The sequence below is a fragment of the Camelus bactrianus genome, chromosome 3 (genome assembly GCF_048773025.1).
Source record: "Camelus bactrianus isolate YW-2024 breed Bactrian camel chromosome 3, ASM4877302v1, whole genome shotgun sequence".
Taxonomy (NCBI): Eukaryota; Metazoa; Chordata; class Mammalia; order Artiodactyla; family Camelidae; genus Camelus; species Camelus bactrianus.
In genome coordinates this window covers 86,865,847-86,887,658 of record NC_133541.1, presented here as the reverse complement: position 1 = coordinate 86,887,658, position 21,812 = coordinate 86,865,847, and the positions used below count along the sequence as shown (strand labels likewise).

Genomic DNA, 21,812 nt, shown 5'->3' with positions numbered 1-21,812 from the left:
GCCAAGAGCTTGATACTGAGGTTCAAAAGCAAACTTAATCCAACAACTGCTATTTTTAAACCAGCGGTAAATATCCCTTCTGACACTGCTCTCCAAAGCCTCTGAGTACAATTTAGGAGTCCCTGCCTCTGACAGCACCACAGCCACACCCTGGGGACAAGGGCTGCACTGCAAAGGCTTGACACTAACGAGCCCACTCAGACACACAGAGTCTACAGAGCTCCTGCCCTGAGCAGTTCCAGCCCTGTCCTCATTTGTTGCCTTATCACTGGAATAGGGTCATAAAAACCTTAAGACCCAAACTCCAATCCTAGTATCTTGATATTGTTGCTAAGAACCAACAGCCAGGTTGGTCAGCCAAAGACAACCAAGTTGCGTACTGTAATTTGTTTTGAAATTTTCTACCTTCTGGTTGCCAGCTTAGTTTACATCTTTCTGATTCTCCCAGTTGTAACTTCACTGAGACCACAGTCTAAAAGACTAAAATACTCATGCTATTAGCCAGCCACTTACAAGAAGAATATTATTTTCTCACCAATAGTCATTTAAATAAAGCTCCTTATGGTGAACACCTAAAATGGAGTCTCTATACAAAATAAGAGTTCAAAAAATATTTGTGGAATAAATGAATGAAACAATGAAGCAACCAATTGATGAAAAAAATTTGATGACTTGGTAAATGTTAGTAAATCTTTCTATATCTGGACTAGAATGAAGTTCTTCCAAAGCACAATCCAATAAATTCGCCAGCCCCATGAGGATAGACATGTATCATAATCCTTTTCTGTTTGCTTCCCCCCACAAGGTTATACTTGAATGGATGTTCAATAAATATTTACTAAGTAAATCAAATTATATAAACTATACAAGATTTAGTTTTATAGCTTTAATTAGCCATACAGTAACTCTATAAAAGTGTATCTCCTCTGGAAAAAAGTCATTTTTAAAGATAAAGACAACCCAAATGCAAAGCTTATATTAAAAAAAAAAATCATGCACATTTCCTGGGGAAAATATTCAGCTTTCCCTAAGGTTACTGAGATTCTTCTAGAAATATGATGTCTACAGGCCCACCAGGCATTACCCATTAGCTTAGACTCTTAGCTAGAGCATGTGCTAGAATGGCATGTCTTACTCTGGGTGAAAAAAGAAAAAAAAAATTCAGTCCTCATTGATAGAAAGGAATAAAAAAGAATTGCTTCATAAGCCAAACAAAGATTCAGCCCTGACAGTCTTCTGTCTCATCACAGATATCCTTCCCTCTACTTAATAACTCAGTTTTTCTTCTCTTTATATCATGATTAATTAGGAAATTGCTAATCAGGGAAACCGGCAAATCTTGATGGCTGTAGTCTCTGCCACCCATTTGCAGTGTCCCTCGGGAATATCAGTCAGTTTTAAATAGAAAAGGCGAAAGCAGTTGCTGGGAGGTTTTAAAGAGTATCTCCCTCCCCAGCACATACTTCAGTGACCGCAATACCAGCTCCAGGGTTCCATGTCACTTTGGGCTCAGCAACGTGGAAATTCTGAATGTCCTCAATCTTCTATTCGCTAAGTAGCAAATATTTTCGGACCAAATTTGGTGGACAATACGTGCCCCAAATTTCCTCTACGAATAAAGGAGAAGAATAGACTTACATATGCAGTAGTCTAGCAGACTTTGGTAGAAAGGTTACTACCACGTGAAGTGGGGGTTTGGGAGCAGCTGGCAAAGCCTTTAGAGTGGCAGGACCACTGTTAGGGAGACTCTGCCCACACTAGCTATGAAGAGAGGGGTGAAGGCTTCTCACACTCGCCTACGAACTCTGAGGGGGTGCACTGTGTCCACCTGTGAAATGAGGCAGATAGCCAAACTGACTTTTCTCGCTGAAAAAAATATTAGAAACATACAGGTGAGTCCCTCATGATTTGGAAAAAGCACAGGCAAAGGTTTCAACTTGCATAAACGGAACAGCTTGCTCATGTGTACAACCAATCTGTTGTTTTCTGGCAAGTTTCGGGTTAATATGGCCACAGATTTTCCCCACCCTTGCCAATGGCACACATGTTTGTCAAAGGTCTCCATCACTTAGAACAAATAACTGTAATATCAGAACACATTTCAATCTACCAGAGAAAATATTTTCCATCCAAAACAGTTACATAGCGGCACACATTACTTATTACTCCCATGACAAGGAGTCGGCAAGAAGTGGGGGTAAATCTGAATGACTTCAGATTGGACAACAGTCAAAATTAGCCAAATTCCTCTGTGGGACCCATCATCTTAGAGATCATTTTGAGAGCGATATAAATAAATTACAAACACAGTTAGTGAGGCCCGGTTTTACTCCATTTTAAATGTGACAGCTGGGGGCTAAGGGATGGGGACAAGAAATGAAAACGGGAGAGAAATTTTCTGAGAACCAAATACACAATGACAGATTAAACCAAACCACGAGCATCCTCGCCTTTCAGCGGCCAGTTCAGTTACAGGTCTCCTATTTTTCTTAAGGGAAGATGATGGGAGGGCTCCTTAAAGGCTGTGTCCTGCTATCAGGTGATCAAGAAATCTACAAACAGAGACAGCTGCTGTTCAGCATCTAAACTGTTCAGTTTTAAGCTAGACTTGATCTCCTCGACGCTGCTGGGAGCTAACAGCCAAAAGTGCGAGAGCCGTCAGTTCCTGGTGTTGCATCATTGCGTGGAAGGGGACCAATCTGACAGGGTGCTGCTGATGGACTTCCCAAAGGCTAGCGGAGGTAATGCTCACTTTCCTAGCCCTCAAACGAAGATCAGAGAAATCGTATACACACTCCTTTCTCTTTTGTGGGTCAACGTTGAGAGAATATTTATCAAGGGCCAGAGGAGATGAGAAGGTAACTCTTCTTGATAAAATGAGCTGTTCCGGGGGCAGTCTGTTCTAACCACCACCCTCGCCGCAGCTCCTCCTCTCCAGGTTTCCTTGTTTGGGCTCTTTCCACCTATTTTTGCCGAAATGCTTCTCCGCACTCAGGAGGGCCTCCCAGGCTTCACCTGGAGGTATGAGGAAGATGCAACTGCCTAGAAGGATCTGGACCAGGGGGCTTGGCACTATTTTTGCTGACATATTTAACACTTTCACAGACACAACAAAAATTACTGGAAACCTAATACCTTATATTCAGCCTCGTACTGAAGAACTTTATTTTCGTGGGTTTTTTTTTTAAGCTAAAATGTTAATTGATAACAAAATTTTCTCAACTAGCTGCTTCGGAACAAGATACTGTATATGAAGCTCCATACATTTGAAATGTTTTTGAAATCCCGCCAGGACACAGTAAGTCCCTCCTTTTCTTTTCCCTTGAATTTTGAAACCATCTTCTTCCTCTTCCAGGCTCTTCTGCATCAAGACCAGGCTGATGGATGGAAGGAGCCATAAGAAAAGTGCATGAGAAGGAAGCGTGGAAAACACAGGGATTGAGAGCCCGTGAGGCTGAAGATGGCCCAGACTCAGTGAAGGCTTCTGCTTCTGCTCCCTTGGTCCCCACTGAGGCAGCCCGAGGCAGGCCAGGCCGAACTGAGACAGCAGGAAGACGGGCTGTACAATGGGTCCCCGCAAATCATGCTACTAAAAAAGGTGCAACGAGAAACAAGTCCCTGTGCATTCTCAGTCACGACTGTGGGCAGAAGAACCCATACGATTCCTCCCTTTGGTATTAAATAACAGTTTAAAAAAGCTTTTTAAAAACAAAGCAAATACACGGTGGGACTTGAAATGTGAGGCATCCCAGGTTAGTTGTCCACTGAAATGAGTTTCATCCCTAGTCATAAATAAATAATCTCTCTCCTGGACTGAATCCCACGCCAGGATCAATATCTCTTAACATCTTACTTATTTTATTACTGCTTTTGCTTTTCTGGGACTGATTGAAAGTTGCTCAGAGGAAATCTTTGGTTTTGCCTAAGTGTCCATGACATTTAATCATGACTTTCCTTGCAGTTTAATTCCAACCAGTCAATCAGTTAATCCACTTCAATTGATTCTGGGCTCTCAGTTATTGGCTTGCACTCATTGGGCATCCGCTGGTGTCGGCTCAGCTGGGTGGCCTGCGTGAAGCTCCTCTCACACCTCTCGCACCTGGTGGAGGCAAGAGAGAAAATTGAGACCAGGGAGCAGGGCCCGCTGGGTGATGGGCTTCCTCTCATCCTGCCTAATCAGAACAGACACTCCAAAGTGGCTTCAGATTTTACCGGCTCAAGAGGTTTAATTGGTGGCTCCTTCCAAGGCCTGGATGCCTGTGATGGGACAAAGCCCGTCTGATGCAGAACAGAGGGATCTGTCAATAGGCAGGGGGAAGGTGATTTCTCCAGAGAGCCCTGTCCTGCTGCAGCTCTGATCACTGTCAGTTCAAATAGATAAAGAACAAAAAGAGATTTTTAGGAGTGAGCCATCAAAGAAGCAGCTTGTCTGCAGTTTTCTGCTCCGTAACCCCAAAGAGAAATTGATGACAAATAGAATTTCACCTGCTGCTAATTTAAAATTGGGACTTCTACTCCCTTCAGCACAGCAGCCAAAGAGCGATTATCTCTGAATTTAGAAACGAGAGGAAGCAATACATTAGTTTGCAGTGACTACGTGGGTGGATGGGGTGGATGTGGGCAGCTGCTTTTGTGCAAAAGCTAGTTAGAGAAACATAGCCCAACCAAACACAGGGTTAAAAAAGGTTTGTGGTGAGATAGGGGACTCAGGAAAATCCGAAATCATCCAATGTTAGTGTGCTTCAAGTTCACCTCACTAGTAGGTAGAAAAAAATGTACACGGGGGCCATAATTAAGGATCAGGGTGTCTGATAGGGAGAAAACTGGCATCACATTTCAAGAATATCTCCCCTCCTTAACCTAAAAAAAAAAAAAAGATGGTAGTCTAGAGACCCTGGACCCAATCCACCTTCCATGCAGCACACATTGACTAGATCGATGGCTACACAATCTTCAAAACACATACCCATACATATACACGAGTCTAATGGTGGCCTCTGGTATTTCCGTGGTGCTTGTCACTCCTGGCTGGTTGTCTCAGATTACACACACACACACACACACACACACACACACACACACACACACACAAACTGCAGCAAGCAAGCTGGGCATAGACAGTGACTTCCCTTCACCACTCTGCTCCTCCGTGCTGCCGGGAGCACTATGGCCACCCCGGCTCTCCCTTTAATATCCTCTCCTCAAAACTCTGAAGGAAGGGATATTCAAGAGAGTTGCAGACCACTGTTTCTCTTTTAAGTAATGCAACCTGTGGTCTCAGGTCCTGGCACAAATTGGGGCTGTGGGAAAACCATCACCAGAAAGTCCAAATTGCCCTATCCCGTACCATGTGCCCCAGTGTCAGCGGGCGGTCCTCTCTTTCTCCTTTTGAGTAAATTACACAAAGTGCCTTGCCACAGAAATAATTACCTGTAAAAAGAGAACACGTCCATCCATACTGGGGATTCTTGCATATCTTTAAGGTTGGGAGGCTGGAGCTGGACTATCACGCTGGGATTTTTCAGGGCTCCTGCGCCAGCTGCACGTGTCAGGGTGAGGAAGTTGTGTTTCTTTGATTGTCTTTCGGGGAATATTTTTAGCAGCCTGATCCACTGTTAAAAACTGCACTGTGATCTTGACAAATGTATAATGTCAGCTTTAATGTATCCGACCTATCAGCTCAATGAAAATAACTCAGAAGTATTGATCAACTAATGATTTTTGGTGTATTCATTAATGTCCACAGGCAGCTCACCCCCTCTCCAGAGCTCGTGAAGGGCTGATGACAGGCTAGCGAATTGCTGATTGTTTATTAGAAAACTGATTACTTACTGGATTAGTGTGTCAAAATATACTACCTTTCACTGCTTGACAAACTTTCAAATTATTACATTCCTTTTTTTAAATTTTGAAGCTCTAGAATCAATTTCAAAGACAGCAGGATAATTTGAACAGTTCTAAGGAATGACCAGTTACCCAGGTCATGATTTTGCATCTCTGCTCTTGTGTATTAGAATATAAAGAATTCATCAGTGGGGAGTTTAGTGCTTCATCTAAGGTAAATGTATATGTCTCTATGTAATATTTAAACATCCATATTGGACAAAGACAGGAAGAGAGGAGTTAACATTTTTCTCCTGTGTTTGCCTAAGTACCTCACAGATACTTACACTCATGAAACCAGTTGTCTTAATAGTTGGGAAATATACTATGTCTATAGGGCTCCTGAGATCATCACTGACAAATTATCTCTAGTGCCATCTGCCCACCAAGTATGAGTAAAAACACACACAGATGTGTAGAAAATTACCTTAACTTAGATCCCTTTCCTAGGAATCTCCCCTTCTTGAGGAAAGTGGGCTATTAGAATAATACCTATGTGTGTTGGTAATTATAAAAATACAGTTTGCATAATTAAGGAAGTAAAGTTCTTGATATAAAAATAATTTTTAGTAAGGGAAGAGCCTCAGTTTTATGTTCATCATCTTTAATTTTAGGGGAAAAAAACCCTTCACCAATTATTTTCATAGTTTAATGGAACTCATCAGAAAGACAAACGTACGTTCTGGCAGGTCAGAGCAGAACTTCAGCTGGGCTGGCATTTAACTAACCCTGAACTACAATCTCAGCAAGTGACCAGGCGTGGGTACCTCTGAGCCCAGATTTTACACAGTTTAGCAGAATAAGAAATGGAAAAAGATGCAGGTAATGATCTGGAAGCAAAAAAAGTGTTCTGACATACAAAGTACCTTATGGTGCTGGCGTCACAGCCTTGAAAGGAACATTGCACGAACAATGAAATGAAAAGTCATCCAAATATTTCAGCAAAGAGAAAGCCCCCAACTTTCTTACAGATGGACATCTTAATTACACTTGATTTTCTTTTAGTTTTGAGATCATTCTTTACTTAACATGATAGTTAACTTGCTTCTAGGTACAGAGGGAGCTTAACAATTGTTATTGAAACTGACAGAGGTGCAAACGATATCAAGTTCCTTTCTGTTACACAGAAAACCCGTGGGAAGCTTGCTTTCTGTTTCTTTACGGGTTGTCTCGAAATATTTCCTGAGTTGAACCAAACTGCTCCATACTTATGTGCTTAATGCATATTTACTGATGTGCTTTTTTGATTTGCTCTGATTTTGCCTAGATCTTGTTAAAATATTAGACGCTCTTTGGCATATCCTTTGTTTTTCATACTAAGCCAAACTTTACTTATGGTAAAAATGCCATGGTGAGTATTTTCCCTGCTTCTAATGAAGATGAAGGAAAGAAACTCTCCTATGGAAAGTTCTGGTCTTCCCAAACGTAGAAGCCAGGCATTGGGCAGCTCACACAGATCCCAGGCAGAGCAGCCTCCTGAAATCTCGAGAGATTATGTTTAGTAATAGAGAAGTAGAAGCAGTCCTCACTGTAGAGAGTAAGTTTTAGACTGACAATTTCCTTCTTTCCTCTTTTCAATAAAGCACTTGGGAATTGCTGTGAGATGAAATGATGTCTTGTTTTGGTTCCTTGTTCTCCACGACTTCCAGTCTCACAGCACAAACTCAAAGTACAAACTTCAGTATGATTCTGTGATACATGCTTTTCCTATGAGCTCCTTTGGCTTATAAATTCTGAATCCACAGCCTAGGTTAGATGTCGACAAGCCCATGATCTACCTACAACTTGGGGGATGGAGTCTTTCAGTGGGATTTGAGCCAATCAGATTGTGAGACAAAGCCAGACATGAAACTCTGAACTCTTAGTGTCAAATCTTCTCCAGCCTTCTTGTATGGCAATAATCTTGATCTGCCTTAAAAAAACACTTTTCAGCAGAAGATTTTTGGAAGCTGGAAAGGGCTTTCCCCTATTGTGATCTGGCCCCTGAGAATTCCTGTGAAGGCCTCCAGGGCCCAGGGTGGGTGGGACAATTTGGGGACAGAGCTGTTTGGGGCATCTATTTGGAAGCTGTCCAAGGTGTAGAGTTTAGGGCTGTGCGTCTTTACAAGATTCTTATCCCTCTTTGCAACATTGTTTAAGCCAATACCCATTAGTTAAAGCAGTAAAATTAACTGTTGTGGCAAAACCCATTTTATTGACTAATCTGCAACAAAAGTTTTTTTGAATGTTTGTTTTATAAGCTTGTAAAAGGATATCTTCATAATATTTACAAATGTCCACAGGATGGATATCCATGAGCTATGATTGGAAGAGTCCCAAAATTCCCTTGGGATAGTTCAGTTGTGAACGATCTGTTGTATACACTGAAGGATTTAGCTTTCCATTTCCTAGAAGACGTTTAAACTTTGCATTTATAAAATAAGTGTACACTCAGTTCTCCCTGGCAATATATATTTGATAAGTTAAAAAAAAAAACTTACAGCATGTGGCTATCTTAACACGAGAAGCAGCAGAAGGAACTAAAACATGCACGTAGAATCTAATCCAACCATCTCTGGTGTTTCCTTAGTTGTTTTTTCCAGATGAAATTAGGTTATGGTCCCCAAAAATACTTTAAGAAAGGAAAAACATGCAAGTACTAAAGCCCTTAAAGAATTAATCTGATGAATTAAAATTAAGTTAAATGGCATCTCTATTAGAAACATGACAAAAACAGGATGTTAAAGAAAAAAAATTGAGTGGAGTCAATGAGGTTACACTTAAGTAACACCTTAACATTAATAGAAATCTATTTCCCATTTTGACCCTGGAACCTCTTCAATTAATTACTAAGATCTATTTACACATCAACAAGATAAAAATCAATCTGATTCTTGGCACTGTGTCCATCTGGCTACCCGCTCTAACATAAGGGGCCAGAAGGATTGTTGGTCCTCCTGCATCTCTGCTTCTGAAAAGCTCTCTTGCTCAAAAGCACGGGAAGTGTGCCGCTGTCACCTTCCACATCCCAAGCAGTGGTGAAGACAGAATCTGTGAACTCTCTGAGGGCCTGGGGGGGCGATAACAAAGTCCACTGTGCAGGACACCAACACCTGCAAGGGGAAACTCTGCGATGGTGCTAGCCCACCTGGCCCTTAGAAGAATAGGGCCCCTGTGGGCTGTCGCAGCCCCAGAGGGCACTACATGGCTGGTGTTGTGCAGCCTGGACTTTTAGACCGCATCTAGTCCCCTCAGCCAGATGCATTTATGCAGTAAAGTGCACAGACAAAAAGTGAAATGTTTAATTATTAATGAATATCATAAATTAAACCACAAAGGAAAACAGTTAAGAACAATGAATAAAAGTAACTAATTCATGGGGAGGTGGGGGGAGATGACAGCCTTTTATGAGCTTCTCCCTCTGTTAGCAGACCCGGAGTCTGGCAGGACCTGGTCCGGCAGGACTCTACCACCTCGAGCCAAGCCTTGCTTCAGGCTGAGCACTATAGTGACCATGCGCCATGCCAGCAGGTCCAGAGGAAAATCACAGATTTTGGGAAACTCCCAGGCTGAGACCAAGCAAGGAGATTCGTCTCCTACTGCCTGAATTATTTCTTTTCTTGCTGCATCTTGTGCCACTGAAGGCAAACAGGCTGTACCTCTATGCCCTTTTAATGTTCCTTCTTAATCAGGGAAAGTCATTATGACAAATGAGCAAAGAGAGGTATAAGAGGGCTGAACAAAAGAGAGTCTATTACACAGACAGTAAAAACTGCTCTGAGATGAGCAACCCGTCACATGTGCTGGTTCACACTCCTAAGCCTTTCTATGTCCCAAGTGGGCTCCCAGAAAGCCTCCTTCCCTGTGTATGTCTGGAAAATGCCTATTCATCATTCAAACACGTCTTAAACACCATCTCCTCCAGATAGCACTGATTATTCCACTTCCATGCTACCCTGAAACATGGTACATGCAAGTCTTATGTTTTTCGCTTTTGTACCTTTCACCCCATGTAGTAATACTTGTGTATTAACTGGGCTTCCCCATAAACTATGAGGTCTTCAAAGACTGGGGATGGAGGGTGCTGAGTCTCACTCAACTTTGTAACTCCTGTGTCTAGCAGGGTGTCCAGCACAAAAGAAGGTGCTCAATAAATATCTGCTATATGAATGAACACATATACATGAATGAATAAATGAAAGAGTGAGTGAATGAACAGGCCATCTTGCATGATTCTGAAGTCCACTCTTTTCATGATGGTGCTATATCCAGAAACACACTCTCTCGCTCAAGTGCCCTTACCTTGCCAAAGCTCTTGGAATTCAGTTCTATCTTTTCCCACATTTCCCAAATCCTCAAGAACTCAGACATTGCCCTGTGTTTGGTTTTGTTTTTCTTTTTCACCAACAGAGTAAGTCTAAGATCCAAAGGGCACACTGAAAAGTCACCAGTTGGCTGCTATTACAGATTCAAACCTCCTTAACACATATGAAAGAGGAGGAAATAGTCCACCAGAATCTTCTAAAGGGTTCAAGTTTCCCAAGAGACGATTACTCAGCAGTCCTAAATTGTGGCCCCATTGCTGACGGTAATGGGACTGGCTGATGGCCACAGATGGCACTCTGCATGCCTCCTGGGTCAAATTCTAGAAGCAGAGACCCTCCAGAACTAGAAAAAAATCTTTAAATTATTTACTCCTACTTCCTTATTTTATGGATGAGAAAGCAGACCCAGAGAGACTGTCTTACATCCAAGGTCGCACAGCTCAAGCCAGGATCAGTGTTTAGGTTTCCTGACTTCATTTTCCCAGTGTCAGCCATTCAACAAGTAGGTCCTTTTGCAGCCTGGATGCTGACTTTCTAAACAGCCTCCTCCACCAGCTGGCTGAGCCGGGCAGTGCTGTGCCACTTTGTCTGGCAGCTCTCAGAAAAGGCTAAGAGAAAGAAGAGAGGCAGTGCAAGCCACTACTTACTTGAAGGGCTTCTCTCCAGTGTGGGTTCGGATGTGGTTGTTGAGGGTGGTGGCCCCAGCAAAGGCACGACCACAGTAGCCGCATTTGAAAGGCCGGTCACTGGAGTGAGTGACCACGTGGTTCCTCAGTTCTGAAGGCTGGGAAAAGGACTGGGAGCAGTGGCCACACTGGTAAGGTCTGAAACACATGAAGAGACTGCCCAGTCATTACGTTCTACCTAAGCCAGGGGAAGTCAGCATCATGAGGCAGGGACCAAAACATGTGGGTGACATTCTCTCACGTTTTGAAACAAAGCACAGAGCTTTGGCTGCTGGGATCCCATAAGTCCACTTGTTGCCACAAGAATGAAATTCACAGAGCTGCTGAGACACATTAATCCCCCTATGACTGTTCCTTTCCGGTCTTACTCAGATCATTTCAAGAAATCCTACTTTCCTGTTTTCATCCCTACCCCCAGGCAACTCGGGGAGCCTGGAGAGTATAGACTTGATGAAGCAGAATGTTACAAGAGAAAGTATGTCGTTGTCTCTCATAATTCCCCAGCAATTCAACTTTTCCCAGCACTTCAACTTTTCAAAGGGCTTTCAAATCAATTATATAGTTTAATCCTTACAATAATCCTCTCAGGGAAAGCAGGTGTTATGATCTCTGTCAGTTCAGAAAAACTGAGGATACACTGTCCTCAGAGGAAAGAAGCTCTTGATGCCAAGGTCACCTGAGGGTGACTAGACCTTACTCTAAGTCCCAGGTAAACATGCAGGTAATTCAGCAAGGTGCAAGGTGTGTTTTAACAGATACTAGACTGTCCTGGGGTCCATCTATATGACATCCCCAACTTGGGGTCATCTGATCGTGCACAGCTGAACACTGGTGTGCACCCAGATTTCTTTGTAAAAGAAATCCTGACTTCTACTTACTCTCTCCTCACCCCCAATCACAACGAATATTTATTCACTGGATCTTTTTCGTGAACTTCAGCTCCCCAGTTTCATCTGGTAGCAAGCAATGATTTATAGAGGCAGAGAGATGACAGGATATCACTGTGTCTGCCAGAAGGAGGACTAGGATGCAAAAGCAAATGGGAGGAAGTTGTGACAAATACCTGATAATTAGCAAGATTATCAGAGAACCTTCTTTTCAGCTCATGAGAAGAAAATCAATTTTTGGTTTTCTTAAAGTAGATTAAAATTCTGTCTTCTCTACAGAAGTTCTGCTTACTTAAGCAGAATCTGGTGAGTGATATAAAACCTGGGAAGTTTTCCCTATTCGAGGCTATTTCATAGCATTCCTTGACAGGGCTCTAATTTGTTTATCAAAATTTTTGTTAAGAAAATGAATAATCTGTCATGAGCGATAATAACCGAACTCAGGAAATCCTGGTTTGTGGCCCAGACACTGCTGGCTGCATTTAGAAAGCCAGTGGCCAAAGCAGATGTAATTGTTCTACCTTTAACAAATGCATAAGCTCTAATGACCAGAAACTGAAATGAAGGGCTAGGAGACAATGGTGACTGAGCATGTACAACAATTCAATTAAGTGCAAAATAAAGTGTACCCTCTCATTTGTCAAGTGAAGTGCTTAATTGTGGCTACTTGCCTCACTGAACACAAATACTATTATTTTACCAGGCTTCAGCACACTGAGCACTGATTGTAGAATTTTTTAGCTTGATTAATAGTCCAGGATTGGTCAATAACTCAATACTATACAATTTTAATTACTTACATTTAGAAATCTATCTAACTGCTCTCAAACAAGTTTCAAAGAAATATGTAAGAGTCCTTGGTAAGGAGTTTATCAATCTTGACAAATTGCACATGCATTTTATTACAAGTATAAAATAATGCTTCAAAGCCATTAAAATCATGTGTAGATGAAAATACCCTTTTGCCAAATCTGTTCTTTGTAGTAACCATTAGCTTTAAGGGATGCCTCAAGAAATCATTCTCTTGGCATGAATTTTTAAAATTTTACTAAAGATTATTATAAGCAAAATAATATATTAATATATGCTATACCCACTGACAATTGATTTTTCTAATAGTGATGGACCATTAACATTTATTAGCCTCTGGTTATCTATTTTTAATAGCTATCACAATATACAATAAGCCGCTAAATAAAACCAATTAATCTTTTCTTTTTTTTTCTAACACTACTGTCAAAAGTTGGGGTGATTTATTTCCTGTAGTCAGAAGTCACTCCATCCCTTTTAATGCTAAAAGTCACGGTGGCAAAATTTTACACATGGAAGAGGAGAAATGACCACAGAGAGACTTATGATGAATTCTTATCTCAAGGTAATACTAATGAAAGGCAAACATCACTTTGCCCAGGACTGGCCTAAGAGGTTCTTATGAGGTATCCACTGGCCGACTGCACAGCTTTTAAAACTTTGCAGAATTGAGCTGACTGACTGGAAGGGCCTGGATTGGGGCAGATGGGAGAGGTGAGTCCTGCTTCAGCTTCTGATCCCAATCAGCAGTAGTACTTGACAAGTCACCCAACTTCCCTGACTCTCCATCTCCTAATCTCTCTGGTAAGCAGGATGGACTGAATCACATATCCTCTGGCAACCCATCATACTCAGCTCCTACCTTCAGATAACCAACAAACATGTGGATACAGCCTCACAGGACAGTATTAACGATGTGACCTCCAACCTCCATTGTGTGTACTAGCCAGTGCCGTGTATGGAGAGCTATCCATGGTTTTGTGTGTCTAGTCATGCTAATTAGAATATGGACCATTTAAACTTACTTGGGAAACAGCTGAGAATTCAGAGCAACAAGAAAATCTAGTACCAAGATACAGGACCAAACCTTACTTTAGTTGATTTCCAAAAAATAAAATGATAGCCCTTCAATTCTGAGGAACCTTGAAGAATAAGATTTTAGACCATATGGTCCTACTCACCTTTGCAGAAACTGTTTTAATGCCAAATTTAGAACTAAAATGTGTACTCTACTTGCCACTATAAAAACAGACTGTCTCCCTCAGCCTAGAAATGTACAGAAAGTTAGCCCTCAGAAAATACAGACAAAATCCTTCTTACCCTAGATTTTCAGTATTTCCTAAAAACGAATAAAAGGAAATGATCATAATGTAATTTCAACATTGATTGTATCCTAGGGTTGCATCTAAAGACACAGGAATACATTCAAGACAAAATGAAATCTTCAAGTCCAAGAGCAGGGCTTAGAAAACATCACCAGTACAGAATCTCAGACATCACAACTTCTTGTAGGACAACTGGCCACAGGAGTTAAGACTCTGAGTGCACATTTCTATCAGCACACTATGACTCCTCATATCTCAGTTTACTGCTGAGGCCTTTAGGGCACAGAATCAGCTGGCACAACTCAGCTTTTTATTCTGATGACCAACATTCCCATTAACTCTTCAAGGTCTGGTTAAAGGGGCCTTATGGGGTGGGGAACAGAAGGCACAAACTGTTGGGTGTAAGATAGGCTCAAGGATATATTGCACAATGCAGAGTATATACCCAATATTATGTAATAACTGTAAATGGAAAGTAACCTTTTAAAATTATATTTTAAAAAGACTCAGAATAAAGCGTGGGGGTTTGGAAAGTTCTACAAATATTAAAGTGATAAAAAAGTGAAAAAATGAAATAAAATACATCATCAACAATAAAAAAAAAAGATAAGCCTTAATTTATTAAACTTTGGATATAATCAATTCCAACTCCAAAGTTCTGTCTGCCTTCGATGTGTCATACCAAAGCGAGCAGGGAGGGCTGTGTTCAGCTTCACTCTTTGCAGGATCTGATGTCACTGAACAACTATATCTCTTTTCTAAAGCACTTTGATTCTACCCCGGTCATCATACACATATTCCATTTTATTATTCTCAAAACAAATGCAATGAGCACTCTTCACAAAGTGATAACATCTCACAACCAGAGGAAGCTTTTGGATTTTTTTTTTTTTAATAACAAGTCTTGAGACATCTAGCAGTGTGGTCCAATGATGGAAATGTTCTAGATCCACAGTATCCAATACAGGAGTCACTAACCACATGCGGCTGAGGAACTAAAGTATTATTTTACTTAATTGTGATGCCTTTAAACTTAAATAGCTTCATGTGGCTTGTTCCAACCCAAAAATATCAAGCTTCATGAAAAACTAGATGGTGCTCTGTCCTCAACAATGAAATATCTAAAAACCAGACAAAGCCTGCGTCAATTTAGTTAGCACATATCAATGCCCAGTAAATTTTTAAGAAGCAAGCAAGCCGTGAGCAGTTTTGCACATCCCCTGGCATTCTCCCTAAGCAGCAGCTCCTCTGCCAAAGACAACTCCAGTAAAACGTGCAATCCATTTACTTTGCATTCGTAATTAATTTGGTGTACACACAGGGAAAGGATGAAACATTTAACAACATTAAGTGTGGTTTAGTTTAAAATATTATTAAACCTTTGATTTTTCTTTCACAACATGAAAGCCTCCAAAACAAAAGTTGATCAGTTGGGCCCCATTCTTTCCTCACACCCCATCAGTCAAGCCCAAATGCACATCTCCTGAGATTTCAAACGGGGCACTACTGAGGTCACTGCTGGCTGTGTAGAGGGAGAAAAGACCTGAGCTCCACATAAAAAGAAAAAGATTTCAGGAGAGCGGCAAAAGTGCAGAGCCAAAACACCCGGAGAACATGGGACGCTAGAAAGAAGATGACCTTCACACTTGGGAGGGGAGCAGCTTGGAACTCGAGAACATGGACACAGTCCAAAGAAACTATTATGGGATAGATGATCTCCAGGCTCCTCCCCCCACACAGCACCTCTAGCATCATCTTCCCCTCTGGTACCACCAATTATAAACAGTGATGCTCAAAACACACATTTGAGCAGCTGACAGTGTGCCCTGGAGGCTAAAGGCAAACTTTCCCCAGGTGGCACAATCAATAAGGAAAAGAAAAGGATGCAAAATAAAGATAAGCATTACAAAGATGCTCTGCAGAAAAAAGAGAATATATTCATCAGAAAATAATCCACTGTGACTACAGGCTTTGCTTAACCCTTTCTGGAGCACTGCCCCACACTCCCCATGAGACTATTGAGAGTTTCTAAGCAGAAAAACAGAAGAAAAAAGGGATTTCTAATTCCTGGTGCAAGCACAAGTCAGTCAAGCTGTTCTAGCCTAGGTAATAAGCTTATGCTTCAAAACTTTATGAAGTCCCTAAATAAAATCTAGGTTGATCTAGATTCCAGAAGCTTTTTCCCTCTGAATTAACTAAAGAAAAGGAAAAGTCAGTAGGCTGAGAAAAAGGAAGACGAGATTTTTGGCTTTGTATGTTTTGTTTGTTTGTTTGTTTAAATGGAGGTACTGGGAATCGAACTAAGCACCTCGCACATGCTCAGGGTTCATGCACTCCACCCACTGAGCTATACCCCCACTCCTTGGCTTTGTATGCTTAATAATGACAAATCAAGAAATAACAATTCTGGGGCCCCTGGACCCTCATACAAATGCATTTTTATCTTTAGCACTAATTCCTAACTTTGCCAAGCGGAATTTTTTTCTGCGTTCAACGTAAATAACATGGTAATGAAAAATGGTAATGTTGGCAACCCTGGGTTTCCTCAGATCTCTTTCCATCATATCAACATGTAGACTTACTGATGGTCCCTCACATGAAAAAACTTACAAATAAATTCATACACAGTCTCTTTGATGAAGGTTCAAATGTCTTGGGTTTCACAGCCAAATATTCAGTCTGTTGAGTGAACTCTTTTGGACCTGAGATTCAGGGGCCTGTTTCAAATCTGGACGTGCCTGAAACTCTAACCTGTTTACTTTCTGACTTTGTCTTCTGTGTCTCCCTTTCTTGCCTCTACTTCTAGCAAGATTGTCCTATCCAAAAAAAAAAAGCATTTGAGTTTTTCAAACAGAAAGGAAATGGTTTCTGGTATGTTCTAAGCTTTTTCAGTGTATTTGGCTGAATGGGCACAAACCGCCAAAGACTAAAAGCCAGCTAATTTATGGAGTCAATCACTAAGGAAAATATGTAGATTCAGCAGTTGCAACTCTCTAAATGGACAATTTTACAATCATGCACAAACTAATGTTCCATTTGAGTTCTGTATATTTCTCCTCTTTAGAATTCACCTATGTGGTTAAGAATTACGGAGTGTACCTTCTACGTCCAAACTTGCTGGTACCAAGGGAGCGTGCTAGGTTCTGGAACACCATACAGCTTTTCCAGGCCCGTGTGCTAAAAGTAAATTATGTACCTAGAATGAAACTAACGGGTCAAAGCCACTGGGCATCTCCCTCTATTTCCCTTATCTCCAATAATCAACTCCTGTATGAGGGAGTTATTCAAGCACCTCCCCATGAGTAGTAAGAAACACTGTATATGATTACGTTGCCTTTAAAGGAGTTAATTTTTTGAAGTCATAATTTTTAATTTTAACTTATTCATGAATGATGGTGATCACCTCTCAAGTTTTCATCAACAAGGCACCAGGAAAGGCAAAGTAGGAACCCACTGTTTGGGCAATTTGATCTCACCCTGGCGATCTAGCTGAATATCAAGCACCCATTACTTCACCTCATCTGGGAAGGCTCAGCCAAACCATACCTGGGCATCAGCATCAAATAAGCCCATCAGGGTCTAGGATGGGATGGGAGTCTCAAACCACTTGGACTTTGGCCAGTAACTCTAGATTAGCTCGGAATCAGCACTGACCTAACCATCTCTCATGGAAGTGCAGTTTTGTATACATAAGTTTTCTAATTTATCAGGTACTTTCCTGACAGTTTACAGAGATGCATGACAAATTCTGACCCTATTATTTGACGGAACACTTCATAGGGACTTAAACCACAATACACGTATGTCTTTCTAAGTGTAATGGGGGTCAGACAAAACAGTCTGTTTCATTATCTTTCTATTTACCATGACATATTTTCATTGCTTTGTGTGACATTCAGCATGAAATCGTATTGTAATGAAAGCTAAGCTGTGAGTTTCAGTATCCAGAAACTTTCAACTATCATTCTATCTTAACTTCTATGTTGTTACTATGATCACAATGAACTTTTACAAATAATAAAATAGATCCATACAGTTAGAGTCACTCAATTTAAAAAGCAAGTTGATAATAACAAGATTTTAGTGCACTTTTTGTATTTAAAAAAATAACTAAAATGCCTTGCAAACTTTGAATAAATATCTCAAGGCTACACGCATACTTGCAAGGAAGGTAAGCGTTCAAAAAAATCCTTTTGGAGTAAGGAAAACCTTTTCAAAACTTTTGTGTCTCCCCTAAAGCCAGTAATACTGAGATGTGAAGAAGTCTGTTGATACTCTCACCAGGGGCTGTCCTAATTGAAAGCAAAAGATTCTAAAGACACAGCTGCCTTCATAGCCCTAATACAAATGTTTCAACATAATTAGTTACAGCAATGATTGATGCCAAGCATGTGGTTTCTAGAATGGGACAAATAAAAGCATATACACACGTAAGTGGGCACATGTATCATGAAATGGATCATTATTTCAAAAAGGATCCACCTCCCCTCTGCTACCTTTCCATCCTCCCTGCCTGCTTGGGTTCTACCACCTGCCGTATCCTGCAGACCTGGGAGGGGAGAGTTGGATGCAAATTATAAGGCAAGGAGAGCTGAGTGGCTTAAAGGTTAATCAGTGGCCAAATTAAGAAAATAATTCAGGAGTCCTGCTTCCGAGTCTCCTATCCTACTTCCAAAAATCAGTTTCTGCTTCTATATTCTAAACAGTCTTAGCTATTTGGGGTTTAATCAAATTTTCATAGGACGTGGACAGATAAAACACAATCCTTTCCCACTGCATTAATTTGATTTTTGTCTTTCGCGTTCCCAGCTGTCAAGACTGTCGAATAAACCAGTTTTGATTCATAAATAATAGTTCCATTATATCTCCTGTGCCACTCGTCAGAGTACCTGAAATTTTAATTCACTTGTTCAGCTAAATTTCATCCTCAGTTCACGGCCATAAAATTCTTTATTGACAAACTTTCAAACCAACTTTGACTCTGAGGTATCTAGTCAACATTTTTCTTCTGTGTGGATATTAGTTTATTGAATAAGTGGCATCTGTTTTCCTCCACATCACTAGCAGAGGAGGTATTTCCTTTTGACAGCTTTGCAGGATTTATGGGTTTGCATGCTCTGAAGAAAAATAGTACTAAGCAAAAAATTCCAATTCATTACCTCTTAGTACTTAATTAAGTTCATACCCATGGCACACTGGAGGTGAACCCTGAAACAACTGTGACAGCAGCCGAGCAGCCAGCTAGATTATCTCTGGGAGACAGAGGGGATTCTAATTATCCTGACCTCATTTTTTCCGTCTATGATATTCATAAATGTGCCTTCTATTTTTTTTTCCAGAGTACATCTCTTTTTTTTTTTTGAAGTATAGTCAGTTTACAATGTTGTGTTAGTTTCTGGTGCACAGCACAGTGATTCCGTTTTTTTTATATATCTATATATATGTATTCCTTTTCATATTCTTTTTCATTATAGGCTATTACAAGGTATTGAATATAGTTCTCTATGCTCTACAGTAGGACCTTGCTGTTTACCTATTTTATATGTAGGAGTTAGTGTCTGCAAATCCCAAATGTGCCTTCTATTTTGCTTCCCTTTAGACCTGGGCAAAGCTGCTTAGAAAGGGAGGGCAGATTTCTCTCGGCAGCTACTATTCGCGCAGCCCTTCCAGACAATAAAGTCAAAGAGGGGCCTAAAATTACTCTCTGACCTTCCAGAACGCAGACCTCTGATTCAGAGGGCTTTCCCTGAGGTATGGCTGGAAGGCAAGCAGTGAGTCTCATTAAGCAAACACCTGGTGAGAAGTGAGAGGTGGGCTTACCTATCGGGGTTCTGCGTGCACACATGCATCTGTAAGAGGATCCGCTGCGTGAAAGTCTTAAAGCACTGTCCACATTTCCAAAGATGCCAGTCACTAAACTCCGAGTGGAGCTGGCTGGTGGAAGTCGGGCTCGCCAGGACTCGCTGGTTTTTCACGTTGATTTGGTTAAATCCTGATTCGATGGGCCCGGACTTATCCAGGAGGGAGAAGTTCCTGCTGCATGGAGTCTGTGGGAAGACGACAGAGCGCTGCTGGGTGGCAGGGGAGAGTTTGCTGTTCTTGCTGAAGGGCTGCAGGGCGTCCTGTCTGCACATGGCTTCCATGACTGTCGAGGGTACATTTACTGGGAGAACAGCAAGAGTTTGAGAAGATCAATTTTAGTAGCCCTGAAAATAAGCATAATAACACACACTTCTAAAAAAATCCCTCTAAGTCAACATTTTAAAAATTGGTGTTTCTGGACTCACAAGGAACATAAGAACAGCCAATTTGATTTGAGGGGGAAATCACTGTTATTGCCAGTTAACTCTGTCAGTGCCTATTTATTAAGCAACTACTGTCTGCTCCAGGTTTTTCCTAACTGGTCATTGCCCTCACTTACGACTTGAGATAAAAAGACTCCCTAATTGGGGGGAGTTGAGCTCGGAGGCACAGCAAGAGACAGGGAGAGAAAGTGGGGCTCCCTAGAGAGGGTGGCCTTCAGCATGGCAGAGAAGGTAAATTCAGGCCTTTAGGATTTCAGGCCTTTCATCAGACCCTGCCAGCACAGGACAGATTTTCAAGGAAAAGTGACTAAAGAGGTGAAGGCAACCATATGAAAGACACCTGGAGACAGAAGTCTGGTACGCTGGTGGGATGGTGAGGCAATCAGGCTGACTGAACACAGTGTGGGTTTGCCAGCACTGTGGGAATAAAGGGTTGGGGTGGGGGTAGACCTCAGAGGGCCTTTAATGTCCAAATAAATAAATACACAAAAGACTTCAGGCCTAAGAAATAGACACTGACTATTTCCGAGCAAACGAATAGCAAGAAAAAAGAATCCATGTTCAGGGAAGGCTTGACAGAGGCAAAATTTACACGCAGGGTGCAGGGCATAAGGTAAGAGTAGCAGGCATCAGAGTATGTGATCACAGAAGATGGTGCTTGCAACTTGGGCTTTGAAATCAGAAAGACCTGTGTTCAAATCCTAACTCTGCCTTTTACTAGCTTGGTCATCTTAGGCAAGTTACGCAGTCTCTCTGTGCTTGAGTCTCCATCTGTAAAATGAGGACAATGAAACTAATAATTTTAAAAGTAATGGCATGGCTTAGTGGGTGAGACGGTCTAGATTTTAACTCAACTACCTACAGCTGTCCCTTGGTATCCACGGCGGGGTTGGATCCAGAACCCCTGCAGATACCAAAATCTGCAGATGCTCAAGTCTCTTATATAAAATGGCATAGTATTTGCATATAATCTACTCACATCCTGCTGGATACTTTAAATCATCTCTAGACTAGTTATAATACATAATACCATGCAAATGCTATGTAAATAGTTGCCAACATATGGCAAATTCAAGTTTTGCTTTTTGGAACTTTCTTAAAATTTTTTTCCCCAGAATATTTTCCGTCTGTGGTTGGTTGACTCTGCTGGAGCGGAAGCTGTGGATCCAGAGGGCTAACTGTGGGCAGGTATGGAATACCTAAATCCACAGTTTAGTCCTCGGTAAAATGTAAAGTGGTCATGGGAAGGAGTGAGAGATAATGCACAGGCAGCAGCTAGTAAATGCCAAGGTTGTCACTCAACAGATACTGAGTTCTATGCGCCCTGTCTTCCTCATCTTTAAACACCAGTTTGAGGTTTAAATGAGATAATGATAGTACTCATCACAGGGCCTACCATCAATATCAGTCACCATTCTTATTACTACAGAAGGAAAAGAGCCTCGAATGAAGGAGATGGACCCAAGCGGGATGGTGGTAGTGGGAGTGGGGAAAGAATGAGAAGAAACATTTTTGAGAAGGGAAACCTAATATATTTGAATTTTGTTTTTCTTTTTTCTTTGTCATTGTATTCATAATATACATCATGCATTCACTTGTCAATCCACAGGTT

General features: G+C 41.3%; 1 protein-coding gene across 4 annotated transcripts in view; it reads right to left on the bottom strand.

Moving 5' to 3' along the window:
* The window catches only part of PRDM6 (PR/SET domain 6), a 171,026-nt gene that overhangs the window by 72,164 nt on the left and 77,050 nt on the right, over positions 1-21,812 (bottom strand). Inside the window, exons 6-9 of one of the 4 annotated variants that reach the window (XM_074360561.1) lie at positions 19,716-20,058; positions 10,835-11,011; positions 4,213-4,361; positions 2,311-4,099 (exon numbers count right to left, since the gene is read on the bottom strand). In XM_074360561.1, the coding sequence (XP_074216662.1) occupies positions 4,226-4,361; positions 10,835-11,011; positions 19,716-20,058 (656 nt within the window). In that variant the 3' untranslated portion in view covers positions 2,311-4,099; positions 4,213-4,225. Of the gene's footprint in view, positions 1-2,310; positions 4,362-10,834; positions 11,012-19,715; positions 20,059-21,812 lie in introns of those variants that run through there. The other 3 variants (XM_074360560.1, XM_074360562.1, XM_074360563.1) reach the window with 3 other exon arrangements.